This window comes from Spinacia oleracea, chromosome 5 (assembly GCF_020520425.1).
Source record: "Spinacia oleracea cultivar Varoflay chromosome 5, BTI_SOV_V1, whole genome shotgun sequence".
NCBI lineage: Eukaryota > Viridiplantae > Streptophyta > Magnoliopsida > Caryophyllales > Amaranthaceae > Spinacia > Spinacia oleracea.
Window position 1 is genome coordinate 21,857,994 of NC_079491.1, and position 15,218 is coordinate 21,873,211.

Consider the following 15,218-nt stretch of genomic DNA (forward strand, 5'->3'; position numbering starts at 1 on the left):
CAAAAAAATCATAAAGTGATGTGTAAGTCAAACGAAAATCATATTATTCATAATAATTAATAACGTTTTTATTGTTTTTGCTCATATCTCATTCATTACTCTAAATACAAATTTTATAGGTCATGTCGAAACAGGTTCGATTGGATTTGACCCATTATTTTCCAGATTGTTCAGGTTCGAATAAAATGGGACTTCAGGTTACAGAATTTTGTTCCACACCCAATATCGTGTATCACCTTCCTAATAAATTGCTTTACATAAACCATTTAATCATTTTAGAAAAAGACCCCATACGCCCTATGGTTTAATATTCCTAATAATGATGAAAAATTGATAATACTTTGGATCGCCCTCTGAAATTTCTCCTTTTATTTGGATCAAAAAATGTAAATGGAAACACAGGGAACACAGAGTTTCAAAATTTTATTACTAAATTACATAAACAAGCTTAATATTAATGCTGTCCACAAAAAAAAAGAGCTTAATATTATTAGTACATATCCAAATTTCTTCAATCCTAACCACAACACCCAGATGAAAATACATACCCAGCATTTAACTGCACTAAAGCAGTACCACAGATACACAATGGCAAACCAGCACAGGTGACCAATATGAAGGTATGACATATCAGTATATCACCTACTCAAATGCCCGAATCACCTACTCAAATGCCCGAATCACCTACCTACATAAACCTCCATTTCAAACATCGGGCAGCATTTTCTAGTCGCCTCAAATTACAAGAAACCTACGAAGTTTTGACACTTCCACTTAGGCGTGGACTTGGGGTGATGCTTTAAGGTAGAAAATAAGAGAAATGGCGAAAATGCATAAATAACAGAACAAATGGATTATAAATACTAAGCATAGCTGCGCTCAGCTCCAGTGTTAATCTCACCTACCTTTGATTCACTGTTTGGACTTCTACTTGAACTCCCATCTGATTCTAATACCTTTTCAATTTCAGATCTAAGATTTCCATGCTTTTCAATTAACTCAGAAGTACTGAGAGCCTCCGTGAGAGTCTCCTTTATATCTTTTATCAGAACCTGAATTCTTTTTTGCAGTTCTGCATCTTCGTTCTTTCCAGCCTTGGCTAATTCCAATTTCAACAAACTTATTTTGTCCTTCAACTCGTCAGAGTTGACAGTATCTTCAATTTTTCCTTCTATTTCTTCGTTCAGTTCTCCAATCATGCTTTTTAGGTTCAGGGGCAAGCTCCCTTCAACAGAATCTAAACCATTTGATTCTGCAATCTTCAGATCCAAATCCATAGACCTCAGAACAGTTGCAAATTCTATTTCTATCTCTTTCTTCACCTCCATCATCTTTTTCTTTAGTCCATGGTCCAAATCATTAGGACTAGAGGCCCCAGATTTCTCAATTTCAGACTTCAGCATTTCAACCTTCTTCTTTATATCAGGGTGATCTAGGATCTCTTTATATTTCATATTCACCTGCTGCTTCAGCAGGGTTGACTTGCTCTTAATTTCAGACATTTGCTTGGCTTTCGATAATTCTTTCAGCATATCAAGCTTATAACTTAAGCTTGCATAATTAGGTGCTGTGGTTAGACGTTGACTAAACTCATTCTTAAACTTTTCAACTTTATCCAGCTGCGCTGGATGCATATGTTCATCCTGGGCATTTCTTGCCTTCGAAAGTTCCTCCCGCCACTTCACAAGCCGGTTTTTCAAACCTAAGGCTTCAGCAGCTTCAGACAATTCATGGTCAATCTCCAGCTTGAGCTTCTCTACAAGTTCATCAACATTTGGAGTTTCAATTGACGAATCCTTAGATTTCAGGATTTTCTCCTTCAGCTTTTCAACCTCACTCTCCAGCTCCAGTGTTGAAGCCTTGTTTTGAAGTGGTTCTTCTTTGCTCTTCATGTTCACTTTCCTCTTAGGGTCAACAGGTAATCCCTCTTGAAAACCCCCAATTTTCCTGAACTTCTGTGTTCTATGACGCAAGAGATCTTCAATGTCCATTTTCACAAGCTCCTGCCAATGACCAACATTGACATGTTACACAAAGAATCTTTTCCAATAAAAAGTGAAATGTTCCCTTTGTAAGTTCCTCCTCGGACCTTTTATTTGCCAAGTATCATATACTAACTTTTAATGAAATTCTCATGACCCAAGCTATGAACTACCATGAATACTTACATCCATCGATTCGACTATTGCCTTCTTGATTTGCTGTGATGTCCATGATGAATCGGCATGTGCACCACCAAGCGGCTCCTGCAAAGGCAGTGAAGTTAAATAATGCGCCTAACTAAAGGATTGCTACAGACATTGCTCTGCAAAGCAAAGTCAACAAGTAGCAAGGAAAATACTAAATGAAAGGCATATGCAGCTACTACGACTCAACATAACAATTGTAAAACACCACAAAGTGAAGTGAAAAAGTGTGGTCAGGTGAAATTCATTACGGGGATGATTCCATCTGCAATCTGCAACTTGGTCAACTCGGTAGCAGTTATCTTCAGTTTTTCTGCTGCCTTCATGAGACAAAACAAATACATATAAGCAACCAACAATATTTCCCTTTCCATTCATATAGTAAGGTAACGAAATTTGTGCAGACCTTAGGAGCAGCTTTAGCAGTCTTCCACAAGATAGCTGCACATGCCTCTGGACTGAACAGAAAAGGAACATATTAATTATATCATTCAGAACAACATCAACATAAATCAAGGAGCGCCATGACAAGTAACCCCATACTCAGCCCCCCCCCCCCCCCCCCCCCCCCCCCCCCTATGACTCTCTCCCGCCTACTGTGGGGTGGAGAAGAATTAGCCAATAAAAGAAAACTTTGTAGTTTGGCTAGTTTCATATTCAAACAATTTTCAACTATCAAATACTTCCTCCATTTCATTATAATGGTTACGCTTTCTAAAAATAAACGTTTCAATTAATGGTTACACTTTGCTTTATCCATTTTAGGACATGTGGCTCGCCATATTTAATGCATTCTCGCTCTATTATTTCCCACTCTGCTCAAAAGATTCCACTCAACCTTTTTTTTTTTTTTTTTTACTCATAACTTGCCTCTCTACCTATTTTTTAATTCTTCTTTCTTACAATACTCCATTCAGCCTAATTTTTTTATTATTCTTTTCTTACAACATCATACTGTTTCCTCACTTTTTTTTTCTTACTTTTCAATCATTTTTCTTGGTTGTTGTGAAATGTGTAAGTCTAACCATTAAACTAAAGCGGAGGTAGTATTTGTATTGTTGTTTGCCAAATGCTAAAAAGTTGATTTTACACCAGAGTGTATTAAAAGACCATCTTTATCCCAAGAAGTGGTTAACACATTAAAACATTGAAAATTGCCATAATCATTACACTATCTTTCATCAAGCAATTAATTCCTGGCAGATACCCTTTTACATGCATTTCTGAACCAACTTTAGCTATGCACCATCAAATGTTAGCGTAAACAAATGTTATACTTTCCTCCATGTAAAGGATTTGAACCTACATATTCTGACCTATACAACACACAAGCCAATTGAATCTTGAAATGTGAGAACAAGTATTAAATCATAGCCGCATCGTGACCACATTGTAAAGGGTTTTGCGCTTATTGTGATTGACATATTAGACCACAAACCATCCACTACGGACCATTTGAACTTGAAAAGACTTCCATTTTTCCTTGTCATGAAAAATTATATTTCACCCTTGCTAAACAAGTTCAATCCCAAATACCCAATACTGTTGACATTTGAGTTTATGCACTTTTATTGGGCATCTCAATCCTTCTTACATCTCAAAATGTTAACTCATATCCTCCCTAATTTTCAATATGCATGCCTCTTGGATATGGCACAAGGACAACTTCAACAAAAATCTAAGAAGCATGCACAAAACCGACAAAATTATGGTATTAACATGTTGAATCCTCGGTTAGCTTTTCCACAAGAAAGAGGTTGATTCAAAGATGATTTTCCATCAACTCCTTACAAAGTCAGTACCTTGGTAGGAGAAAGAGGCTGCTACCCTGTCCCTGTCAACTCCAGCTTCTGATGATTTACCTAATTTTGACAGAGGAAACATTGAAGAGACCAGGAATGACACAACCATAAAAGGATCTTTTGACTCTAAGCAGCTAACAAAAAGGATCAGACTGAACCTAAAACCAATCTGGAGCCTTTAGATAAATACTAGCTCCCTCTTCGCTAAAGATGAGACAAATGAAAAAAAAGCTGAGTAAGGTTTTGCTAAGCTGAGTAAGGTTTCACCGAACTAATCATAATGACCTTAATTCAATGTATAAAAAAGCTTAAGGCGCACTACGGCGGTAGGGTCTTGCTGCAACAAGGCGTGCCTCAACGTAGTGAGAAGAGGACCTTGTATAGGAAAAGGGGATATGAAATGGAACTACTGAGAACCCAGATCCTTCATTACATGAAACGTAAAGAAAAGGAGGGTGCGGCAGATGTTCTCCACTTTGAAGATGAAACCCCAAGTTCAAAAAGAGAATCAGGGAATGACATAATGCACTTCAGACACAAAAGGGACCAAAGAATGAAAAAAAGGTACAGAGACTCTTGAGGTTAATGGAAGCTGGACATTGATTACTATCTTGAATCCTTTATACCATGGAAAGGGTCTGTAATAACAAGAGCTATGAAGAAAGCTAAGCTGGTAGCTACGAACCTGAAACCCAACAGTTAGAAGAACAAAAAGAAAATGTCAACATGAGATGACAAAGAGTTAAACAAGAGATTCTGCATAAGTACAAAAAAGAATGCTGATGAGCTAGTCCATCTGCAGTAGGGATCAAGTGTGATTTGAGTAGTTGAGTTTGGGGCTAAATAAAGGTGTGGAGATTCTTCCAGTTTGTCTATATCTAGCTTACTACATCATTTCAATTATGTCCCTTAATAATACAAGACCAGGGGTTAGGAAGAAAGGAATTAAATCAGGAAAGGGAGTGTTAAGAATAGAGAAGAATGACGTAGTATTTCAATTTAAATTTCCGAATCAACTTTATTGATGGGATAAGTAGTTTATTTGAACTTTACCTGGAACCATGTGTCCAGGATATTTCATACTTCATGTTGTTCCTTATGCTATGCAAAATATTTGGAATTCCCTATTGCTTTTACATAATTGATCAACCTCTTCTCTTAAGACCATGAATGCAAACAATCAATAAGAAAAAAAAATAGCAAAAGGCTTATGAGAGAAAAGCATTGATCATGTCATTCAAATTACCGGCAAATGTGTAGGACTCATGGTACCTTTAGCCAAAGATGTCTCATTACACATACAAAAACATACACACACTCACACAAACATGACGCTGCATGTATGTCTACATGCATATACATTAAATAAATGGGAAATTCGCTAATTACTACCAATCATATGGAGCGTTTGGTGACTTACAACCTTTTCACATTTTTTGTAAACTACATCCTTTTAAACACTTTTACAATTAATGATGCTACCCCACTGTTTTAATTCATTAATCACTCGCCATAGCATCATTAACACATAATTAAATGATTTCCCAACTTTTACTGTAGCTCTCTTCAAAATATCACCTTCTCTCTCTTTTCTACCCCTTATCATTCCTCCCTGAGCTCATTTGCAAGAACCATGCCTCTTTCCTCAGACGTTTTGACAACATAAGAGCAAAGACTTTAACTTTACATGACCTATAACTACCATAATGGACCCACAGTAAACAAACACTTACTATTTCTTAGACGAACAAACTTCAGCTCTGCAATGGGCCTTGAAGCTTTAAGGGCTGCATTCAAGGCATTCAACCATGTCTAAGGCCATAGTAGTGATGGTGGTCATTTGTCTCATCCTTGTTAGTGGAGAAGTAAGATTCTAAAATAAACTTAATATTTTATTTCTCCCTCCCAAATTTGGTGGTCCATGTGCTATATTCATTGGCTAAAGGGGAGAGGCACCTTACGGTGCGTCTTTGCAATTCCGATATGGTTAGTTTGAGTAAAAATAGAGTATTAGTTGGAGGGAGAAAGAATAAGGAATCAGAATTTGTATCAATCCAGAAGAGTAGGGAGAGGAGAAGTATGTAGAAGATTTTGATGAACTAGTTTTCATTCTTGTTACGGAGTAAAAAGAATAGCATTTGCAACTGTTAAAAAGAGAACTTGATTTGTACAAGTTTTGACAAACTTAAAAACAAAATGGAAACTAGTTCTCAGCTTTTAAAAAACTAAAAACCTAAAATGATACCCAACGGGCCTTAACTGTTAGTTTACTAGTTTTGTTAGTGTATCGAGACACTTGAGCATGGACTCAAATCTCCATTACTTCTCTCTTAATTCTGTCCCTATTATCCTATTTATTACACAAGGGGGAAGTCATGGTGGGAAAATTCGAAAATTCACCATCCAGTGCTGGTTTCCCATGGTTTAGGGGTCAAATTAGACTATGACCACCATACTAAATTTATCATTCTTAACTATATTTCTTTAACTTACTGAAAACAGTATTCTGCGGTGATTTGTGGTTGTCGATATACGGTGGTTGTTATGGGATGAGAGGGTGATGGAGGGTTTTGTTTCTATGGAAGTGGATGGAGGGTCTTGTTCATGGTGGTAGTGGTGGTGGCGGCGGATGGTCTTGCTCTTGATGGTTAGGGTTGAGGGGTAGGATTTTTGGTGATTGGACCGGTGACTGGAACTCGTCTGTGGTAGTTGTATTCTAGCATCAAGGCGAAGTTCCAAAACCCTTGAATATCAAACAAATTAGAAATCTACGGACTCGTTCGGTATCACTGCTTGTTTCCGGTTTTAGTTTTTTGAATTTAAAAGTCATATGATATAGATTGTATAATGAACTAAAAACAGTCATACTTATATTAATTATGTTATTTTGAAAACTAACAACAAAAAACTGGAACCTACTTTTTGTGGTTTTCATTTTTTGGTTTTTAGTTTTGTAAAAAACTGAAAACTGGAAACAGAAAACGATACCGAACAGGGCCTAAGTTTCTGGTCTATTTCCAGTAAATGGAGTCAGTCAATGTTCTTTGTTTCATAGTTGACTTTTCATATAAATGTTCATTTCTCTTCCTTCGCTAAGAACCAATTAACTAAAGTACAAACTACACTACCAAGGAGTAAATAAAATTAATGTACCCTGAAGAAATAAAATATAGGCCTGTCTTCTTGTTTCTTCAATGAATTGGCAATAGCTGGAGGGGATGAGTTTCATTTTTTGTGTTCCTCACAGTAAGTTGGCTGGTGGACAGAGTGGCGAGGAGATAGTTTTTTTTTTTTTTACATATAGTTTAACAAATAATAATTGTATTTAATTTATAAGTTTTAGGCTAAATGTTAATCACGTCAGTAAGGAGAAAAAACCCCACCAAAATCTAGTAACAGGTAGAGATGGCCAACGTGGCGGGTTGGGTATGGGAGGGTTTGGTGGGTCGTGGTTCAGGAATAATTGACACACGACCAACTTCAGTTAACTTAGGGTGGGCCGAGTCGTGGGTTGTGCCGGAAAAAATGGACACAATACATGATGGGTCATGGGTTACGTAGGTCGTGGTGGGTTGTGCAGGTCAAGTGGCTCTGATGTGTTTGGTGGGTTACGATAGGTTTTGGGGCTTGGTATGACTCTGGTGGGTTTAGACGAATTTTATGATCTTATTTGGGTTTAGTGGATTAGGACGATTACTTAAGCATTAAAAAGTTATAAATTTTATATGAACTTATATTAATTAATTTTTCAATACTTATACAAATGTGGTTAATGTACTTTTAAACAATGAAATTAAAATTTATTTGCAAATAGCAAGTTAAACATACAAAATAGTTTATATTAGGATCGCGTGTCAGGTCACAGGGTTAGGTGGGTTTGGTTCGTGTGTTGGGTGGGTTGGGTTCGTGTATTGGGTGGATTGGGTTTGGTGGGCCGGGTGGGCTGGGTGTGCCGTAGTCGGTTGTGTCAGAGCCCGAGAGTTGAAATGAGTTGTGTTAAAAAAACTCGACTCATGACACATCAAGAAAAATATCCGGGTTGGGCGGGTTGTGTTATGGGTCATAAGTGGGTCTGACCCAAGTCACCCATTATGGGATGTCATGGTGGGCTGGGTTGGACCCATTGGCCATCACTCACTAGGAACAGGTAGCATCATTATTGTATACTGGTTTTAAGAATAACTTGAAAAGACAGTAAATCTCAGAAAGCCTAAATTTTCATCTATACACAAACCGAATACTGTAATTGATCACCAATTTCTAGATAAAAATCACCCCTTAGATTATTTCAAAGTCCTTAGGTTACTCGTATAATAGATTGAAAAATCACAACCATGTCTTATAGCATAGACCTTTCATACAAAACGTTCCCCCATACATATGTACACATACTAGGTTTTCTAACGTATAAATGTAAATATAAAAGAAACATATGGCAGGTATAATTTATTTAAAGAGAAGTTTGAATATCGACAGGACCACATGTGAAAATTCTTTGATTAATTTTAGCTTTGTAGCCATAATCTATCTCTCTACTGCTTAAAAAAATACACAAGGAGTCAAGTATCTCTACTTCAAAAGACCAACAAGTAGACATTATTGAAAACCTTGTTTGAAATTGTATACTTAACCATTTATGATTAATCGTCAACATATTCAAGACATGAACAGGACACTCAAAAAATCACCTGGCTACGTAGAAGACTGCATTTTCCAGCATCAGTAATTTGTTAGCACATCCAATGGCTAACGCACCACCAGATCCACCTTCACCGATAACGATGGAAATAATTGGTACTTTCAACCCAAACATAGTCCTCAAATTGTGCGCGATGGCTTCTCCCTGGATTCGAGTATAATTAGTTCAAAATAAAATGATCTTACAAATGGAAAAGCAACTTGTATATACACATACTTGCCCTAACTCCTCCGACTTCAAGTCTGCATATGCCCCTGGAGTGTCAATAAAGGTGACAATGGGGAATCCATGATGATCAGCATAATACATCATGCGGAGAGCCTTCCGGTATCTGTCATTAAGGGGAAAAATGAATAAATAAGGATTAAATAAATAATTAATTAGCTTAGATCAGATAAGGATGGAGCCTTCCAAAGATCACTAGTAACAATAAGAATTTCTATTCATTTCCTTTCTGGAAAAGCATCAATCTTCACATTCTATAATCACACTATACTAAGGACACACCCGTGAGGAGTAGGCATCCCGAAATTGCGTTCAATATTCTCCTTCGTGTTTCTTCCCTTTTGATGACCAATGAACATATAGCTCCTACCATCTATCATACCAAGACCCGTAACTATAGCAGGATCATCATAACCAGCTCGATCTCCGTGCAGTTCCACAAACTATTTATAAACAATGCAACATAGGATTGTGTGAGCAACCACGGTATTTCCTTAATTGATATATATTCGAAAAAAATGAACAAAAAGATTTAACAACCTTCTCTGTGATATTAAACACATGGTCGAGAAAAGTTGGACGGTTGGGATGTCGTGCAATGTTCACACGTTGTATCGGAGTCAGATGTAGATAAAGCTCCTTCAATGCCTACATAAAGATATATCAGCTGGTAAGAATCACGTGAAATAAATTAATAAAAAAAATTACCATGTCCTCAAATACTACAAACATATGGAATTTAAAAATGATGTTAATAATAGAGTGATTGGTTAAACTATAAGAAGCCCCAAAAATAACAACCCACAAGGGTTGTGTTCAACTAACTTTTTCTTATACATAACTTAATTTTGTTGAACTAAACTTACTTTCTGTAAACTTCGGACTTTTTTTGGTTGAACTTATCCATCTTTGCTAAACTTGCCTTATTTTGATTAAACTAAACTTATTTATGTTAAGCCTAGCTTATTTTTTCCTACTTTGTTGAATTTATTTAGTTGAAACTTTAAAATAACTATATGTGTAACATGTTTTCAATCTATGGTGCAATGAAACCATGTGCAAGGAAGTTTGGGATTTATTTGGTGTTTCTTCCATCAATCATTAACGTATTAGATATATTCAATCACATATTTCGTTACCATAAAGTCCACATCTTTTTTTGCAATTTCAAGGAACATAAACCTTGGGTTTCATTTGGATCCTTGGAAATTGGACAAATGAACACTAGTTAGTTATATAAAAGAGCATATGCAAAGACAAGAAAGGTAAAAGCAATTGAAGTTATGCAGAGACATCCAAGTAAAGCCCATAATAACTATCACTATTGCAAAAAATTGTTATGGTTGTCGATATTGATATTATTATCAAAAAATTATTTTATTGCTATTATTTATATGATCATCAATACCACTATCATTAGCATTAGCGGAGCTTGGACGGGTATGGGAAGCCGCCCTCACAAGAAAATGAAAAGTCTTATATACTTCCTCCGTTCTTTTTTAAATGACACAATTATTTAGACACGTTTGCCAATGCACGATTTCAAACACTAATATCTTCAATTATGGATAAGAAAAAATTATAAAAAGTTGATATTTAAAAACTATTTATTGAGACGAATCTAATAAGACCACACACGACTATGTTTTTCTTAAGTATAAATCACAAAATGAAGTCAAAAACGCTTGTATGAATAGTGTCCATAACCCAATTGTGTCATGTAAATAAGAACAGAGTAAGTATATTATTAACCGCAAAGTTGTATAGAAAATGCACTTTGTGCCATTGGACATGGAGTTGATGTGTGACGTATGAGACCTGGATTCTATTCTTCACAATGCTACCATTTTGCCTTTTATTTTTTTTCTTCTAATTTCCTTTTACACACATTTTGTTTTTTTGTTCGTTATTCTTTTCACTTAATTTTTAGAAATCTTTGGCTACCATCCATGGGAAGCCTGGATTGAAGGTGTTGTGGGCTGACCTTACAAGTTACATACCATGAGTTAGTCCACAACCATACACCTAGGCAAGGACTCTTGCATCACTGATTCCCTGCTGCATGGTTCTGAGTCCCAAACCCATGAGACCATGAACTTACTCACAGCCGTGATTTGAAGGCTGACTTTACTGCTTCTAGTCATTCACTATCTAGTATCTACCCATGAGAAGACTCACTCAGACCCACGAGGATAAAATCACTGTCATACCTCCCTTCATGAAGATTGATCACTGACAGCCCATGAGAACACGCATGAGTCATGACTATGAGTATTGACAAGCAGCAGCCGATAGTATTAGAGAGGTATCGTTTTAGTTAATTTGGTTTATAAACTTATGCTTTACCATCCATATACATATGTCGTTTAGGAGAAAACTTGCTTGCGTTCTCGATGACAGCTTCCTATGTGGGTCAACTTTTCTTCTGAAATATGCGCTTTGTGGGTGGATTATTGAAGTTAATTCATGAATAAACTTTCTTGGCGCACATTACGTAATTGAAACTCAAATTTATCGATTATCATCAAAACTTTCAATATTCCTAAAATTATCCTTTCGATTGAGTCTTATACATCATATGGACAATGCTTATAGAAAACATCGTGTCACAAAACAACTTTGTTTAAGGACCAACTCAACCAAAAGCTTAAGCTCATGGTTAAAGCCCCAGGATTAGTTTTATACTCTATGAAACTTCAAAACTTTTGGTAAGCAAATATTAAATGGGAATTCATAATCACCTGCTGATATTTGTTCTCCAACGATGCAATCTGATCACTGAAGTCCAAACCAGTTTCATTTGCCATCTTCCTTACCTGCAATACATGATTTAAAATATTTAAAAAGAAAAACTTGATCGCATGAAACCAAACAAACACCAAACTTTGACAGAACACTACCAACTCCCCAACTAAACCCATAACATAAATATCCACTCACATCAATAATCTTCTTTTGAAGGTCCATAAGGGGCTTCTCAAAGTCCAATGTAACCGGCTTTGGCTTCGTCTTCAAGGGCTTAAAAGGCGACAAATGAGTAAGAACTCCGCCCTTCACATTGGGATCGGGATCTTCAGGCCAAGGATACTCATTCTTCTTCACTTTCCTTAGCTTCGCAGACACTGATAAATCAATTTTCTTCTTCCCACTACATAGTAATCGGGTTCTTCCAAGCTCCCTCAATTGGACGCCATTGATGCAACTATTGGAGCTCCGAAGATGATCAGAGCCCAATGATTTCGCACTGGAAATAGTTGCTGGAGATATCGATGCCATATTCTGCTACAAATTTTATTAATCAAACAAATCAACAACTAAATTCCAGGGGCAAAACAACTGAATCACCGAAACAAAATTAAGAATTTGAAAAAATATAAAACTAGAATTGATGAAAAAACATCAGGAGATTGTAGGAGAACTGACCCTGAGCAGCTAAAAGGTAGAGGAGAGAGAAAGAGAGGGAGTGAGCGTTAGCATAGAAGAGATCGCCGTCGGCAATATCAAATTCACGTCCGATTTATTTGGGGGGAAAGAGAAGAGAAATATGAGTGGGAGGGAGGGCGATACTTCTTATGCGAGTATAATGAGAAACGGCCTTCTGATTTTTTTGTTGTTTTTTTCTATTTTTCTTTTTGGTTGTTATATAATTGATTGGGTTTGCACTCGTCCTTCAATATGGGTCCAACGACTACAAACCTAACCAGGTTGCTTATTTACTTCCAAAAAAAAAAAAAAAAAAATTGGTTGCTATTTGATGGGAAAGTATAACTTGAGTCGGGCACGGGACACATCAAGTATTGAGAGTGCAACGCGTTTATAAATTTCAAATGAAATTTTGGTTCTTAAACAGGCTAGGATTTGAGTCTCATAATCCATTTTATTCAGATTTACTTATGTTGTTGACGTGCAATTAAAAAACAACACAAAGCAAATCTAAATTGAAAGTTATTAGGTGCACCCTGCTGCACCGTACATCGCAGATATTTTTTATGATCATTGGTGGTCCATACATTAGTTTCTCCTCGCATGGAGAAAATATGAGAGGGTGCACGATGCACTTTCGGGTGCATGCAATATGCTCTAGACCTAAATGCCCGCTTTCCCGTATTTATTTTATTTTCAAGAGAATTAATTTAATAGTCCTCAAATTCACGTAGGCATGTGGTCATACCAATTAAGATACTTGTCCGTCAATTTGCAAAGAATCTATTTCTTTGAAATGGTTAATTTTAATATAAACGCTGCCTCTTAAAGTTTTCACTATATCTCGATATAAAACATTCAATTTACATACTTCGTACGAAGTATTAGCTTTGTTGAGACCAAGGTCCAGCGCAACAAGATTTTTTTGTTTTGTTTAGTGTCCAGCTCAGTTTCGGCACATGATTCTAGAATGATTTGGTGGCTATTATTGTTGCATTTATTTTAATTTCTTTATCTTTTACCTAGGTTGTTTATAGTGTAGTGAATTGTTGGCTTGAATGAATCATTCACATCATTTTTCTCCTTCTTTAGTTATGCAATTTCGGTCATCAAACTTTTAATCCATTTGAACATGGTTATGCATTTTCAGCTCTTACTCTTTAAGAGGCCAAAGACATCAAGACTGGAAGAGTTTTTCAAATGATGCACAACCACATTTTTCATATGATTTTTGTGAAGTAATTTTTTTTTTTCATATAATCACATCGCGTGCATAGAAAACTTTTATATATATATATATATATATATATATATATATATATATATATATATATATATATATATATATATATATATATATATATATAATTAAAATAACGACACTTAGGATTTTCTCTTTATCAAATATATAACTAATATTATTTCAAATGTATTAAAACAAAAATAGATAAATAAAGACCCGATAAAAATAATAAGAGATTAATAGATAAAAAATAATTAATTTAAGATAATAAGAAATTAATTTACTAGGATTCAACTAGTGGTGAAAAGATAAATTTGCTAGCAGTCAAAATAGATAAATAAATACTTAGTTAAAGATAATAAAAGGTAATAAAAGATAAATTGTATTAGGAGTCAACTATCATGCTCGATAATCGATATAATGCTAGCTAATATACACAATTTTACCCCATAAAAAAGTAACAAAATCCTGTGTAAAAAAAAGTCTCAAATTATCCATTCAATTCCCTCTTTTATTTCAGGAAAAAATATTTTTTACCACCTAAAAAAATAAAAAATAATTTTTTTTACCACTTAAAATACTAAAGCTTGTATTTTACCACCTAAAAAAATTAAAACTTGTTTTTTACCAACTGAAAATGAAAAACCGTTATGTGGAGGGCCACAATAACGGTAATTTTTCTGAAACTTTTTATTCTTCTACAATTTCATGTATTTAACTACCTTCTCTTTACTTGCTTCATTGTCTTCCACTAGTCTTATATGCACGCGATGCGTGCAAAGTATAATTATATGCAAGCGATGGGTGCAAAGTATAAGAAATCAATTGTTATATAGAAAATCTTCAAGATGATGATACATCTTGAACATAATGATAGGTTGTCGTACACATGTCAAAAATAAAATCCTAACGAATCCTCCTAACAATGTAGTAGGGTAAGTAGGGTCGAATCCACAGAGAGATGGCTATTTAAATCTAGCTTTCAAAGTACGGTGAAACTAATAATGTCACGAAATTTAGGATTGAAGGTTTAAACTAAAATAAAAAGGGAAACAAATTAAAAGATCTAGGGCAATGGTTCACCATGTTTATAGTTCAAAATCAATCAAAACATCATCAACAATTCAAGTATTCAGAGTATCTAGAGCACGAGCTAATCCTACGGTCGGGTCTTAACGCTCTCAATTCAACATATGCAGTACGGTCGCTAACATAATCAGAATTGCTAGTTGTAGGTAAGCCTCTAAAATTCGATCTTTCGATTCTAAATCTTATTAGCATAATTTAATCAAACAGTTGATCAGATTGCAAAGATTAACAATATAAAACCTAATCAACCAGAAATATCAATGAATAATCAAACCATCAACAATAATAAAGATTCATCATATAAACATGGATTCCCAAACCCTAGAAAGGAAACTACTCAATCATGAAATAAATTATGAAAATTAAATCTAACAATGAAAACATAATTAAAAGCAATAAACAAAATAAAGAGATAAAATAATAATACCTCAAAGATTTACATCAATGGAGTATGAAGAAAAATTAGGGTTCATGAAAGGAGAGAAAAAGAACGTAAAAAGAATTCTAGGAAAATAAAAGCATGAGGGAAATAAATTAATTCCCTTAAGTAT

The 15,218-nt window shown here is 35.3% G+C and overlaps 1 protein-coding gene across 2 annotated transcripts; it reads right to left on the reverse strand.

Moving 5' to 3' along the window:
• Positions 1-403: 403 nt before the first annotated feature.
• LOC110798415 (acetyl-coenzyme A carboxylase carboxyl transferase subunit alpha, chloroplastic) lies at positions 404-12,620 on the reverse strand. Of its 2 annotated transcripts, none has more exons than XM_022003586.2 (11): positions 12,336-12,620; positions 11,853-12,191; positions 11,654-11,728; positions 9,453-9,560; positions 9,195-9,355; positions 8,904-9,018; positions 8,677-8,831; positions 2,593-2,644; positions 2,438-2,506; positions 2,169-2,246; positions 404-2,003 (listed from the first exon to the last, which is right to left on the reverse strand). In XM_022003586.2, the coding sequence occupies exons 2-11, from the start codon at positions 12,186-12,188 to the stop codon at positions 864-866; spliced, it is 2,289 nt and encodes a 762-aa protein (XP_021859278.2). In that variant the 5' UTR covers positions 12,189-12,191; positions 12,336-12,620; the 3' UTR covers positions 404-863. The 2 variants fall into 2 exon arrangements, with proteins under 2 accessions (XP_021859278.2, XP_021859279.2); XM_022003587.2 differs by having other exon boundaries at positions 11,853-12,194; positions 12,336-12,530.
• Between the last annotated feature and the right edge of the window lie 2,598 nt (positions 12,621-15,218).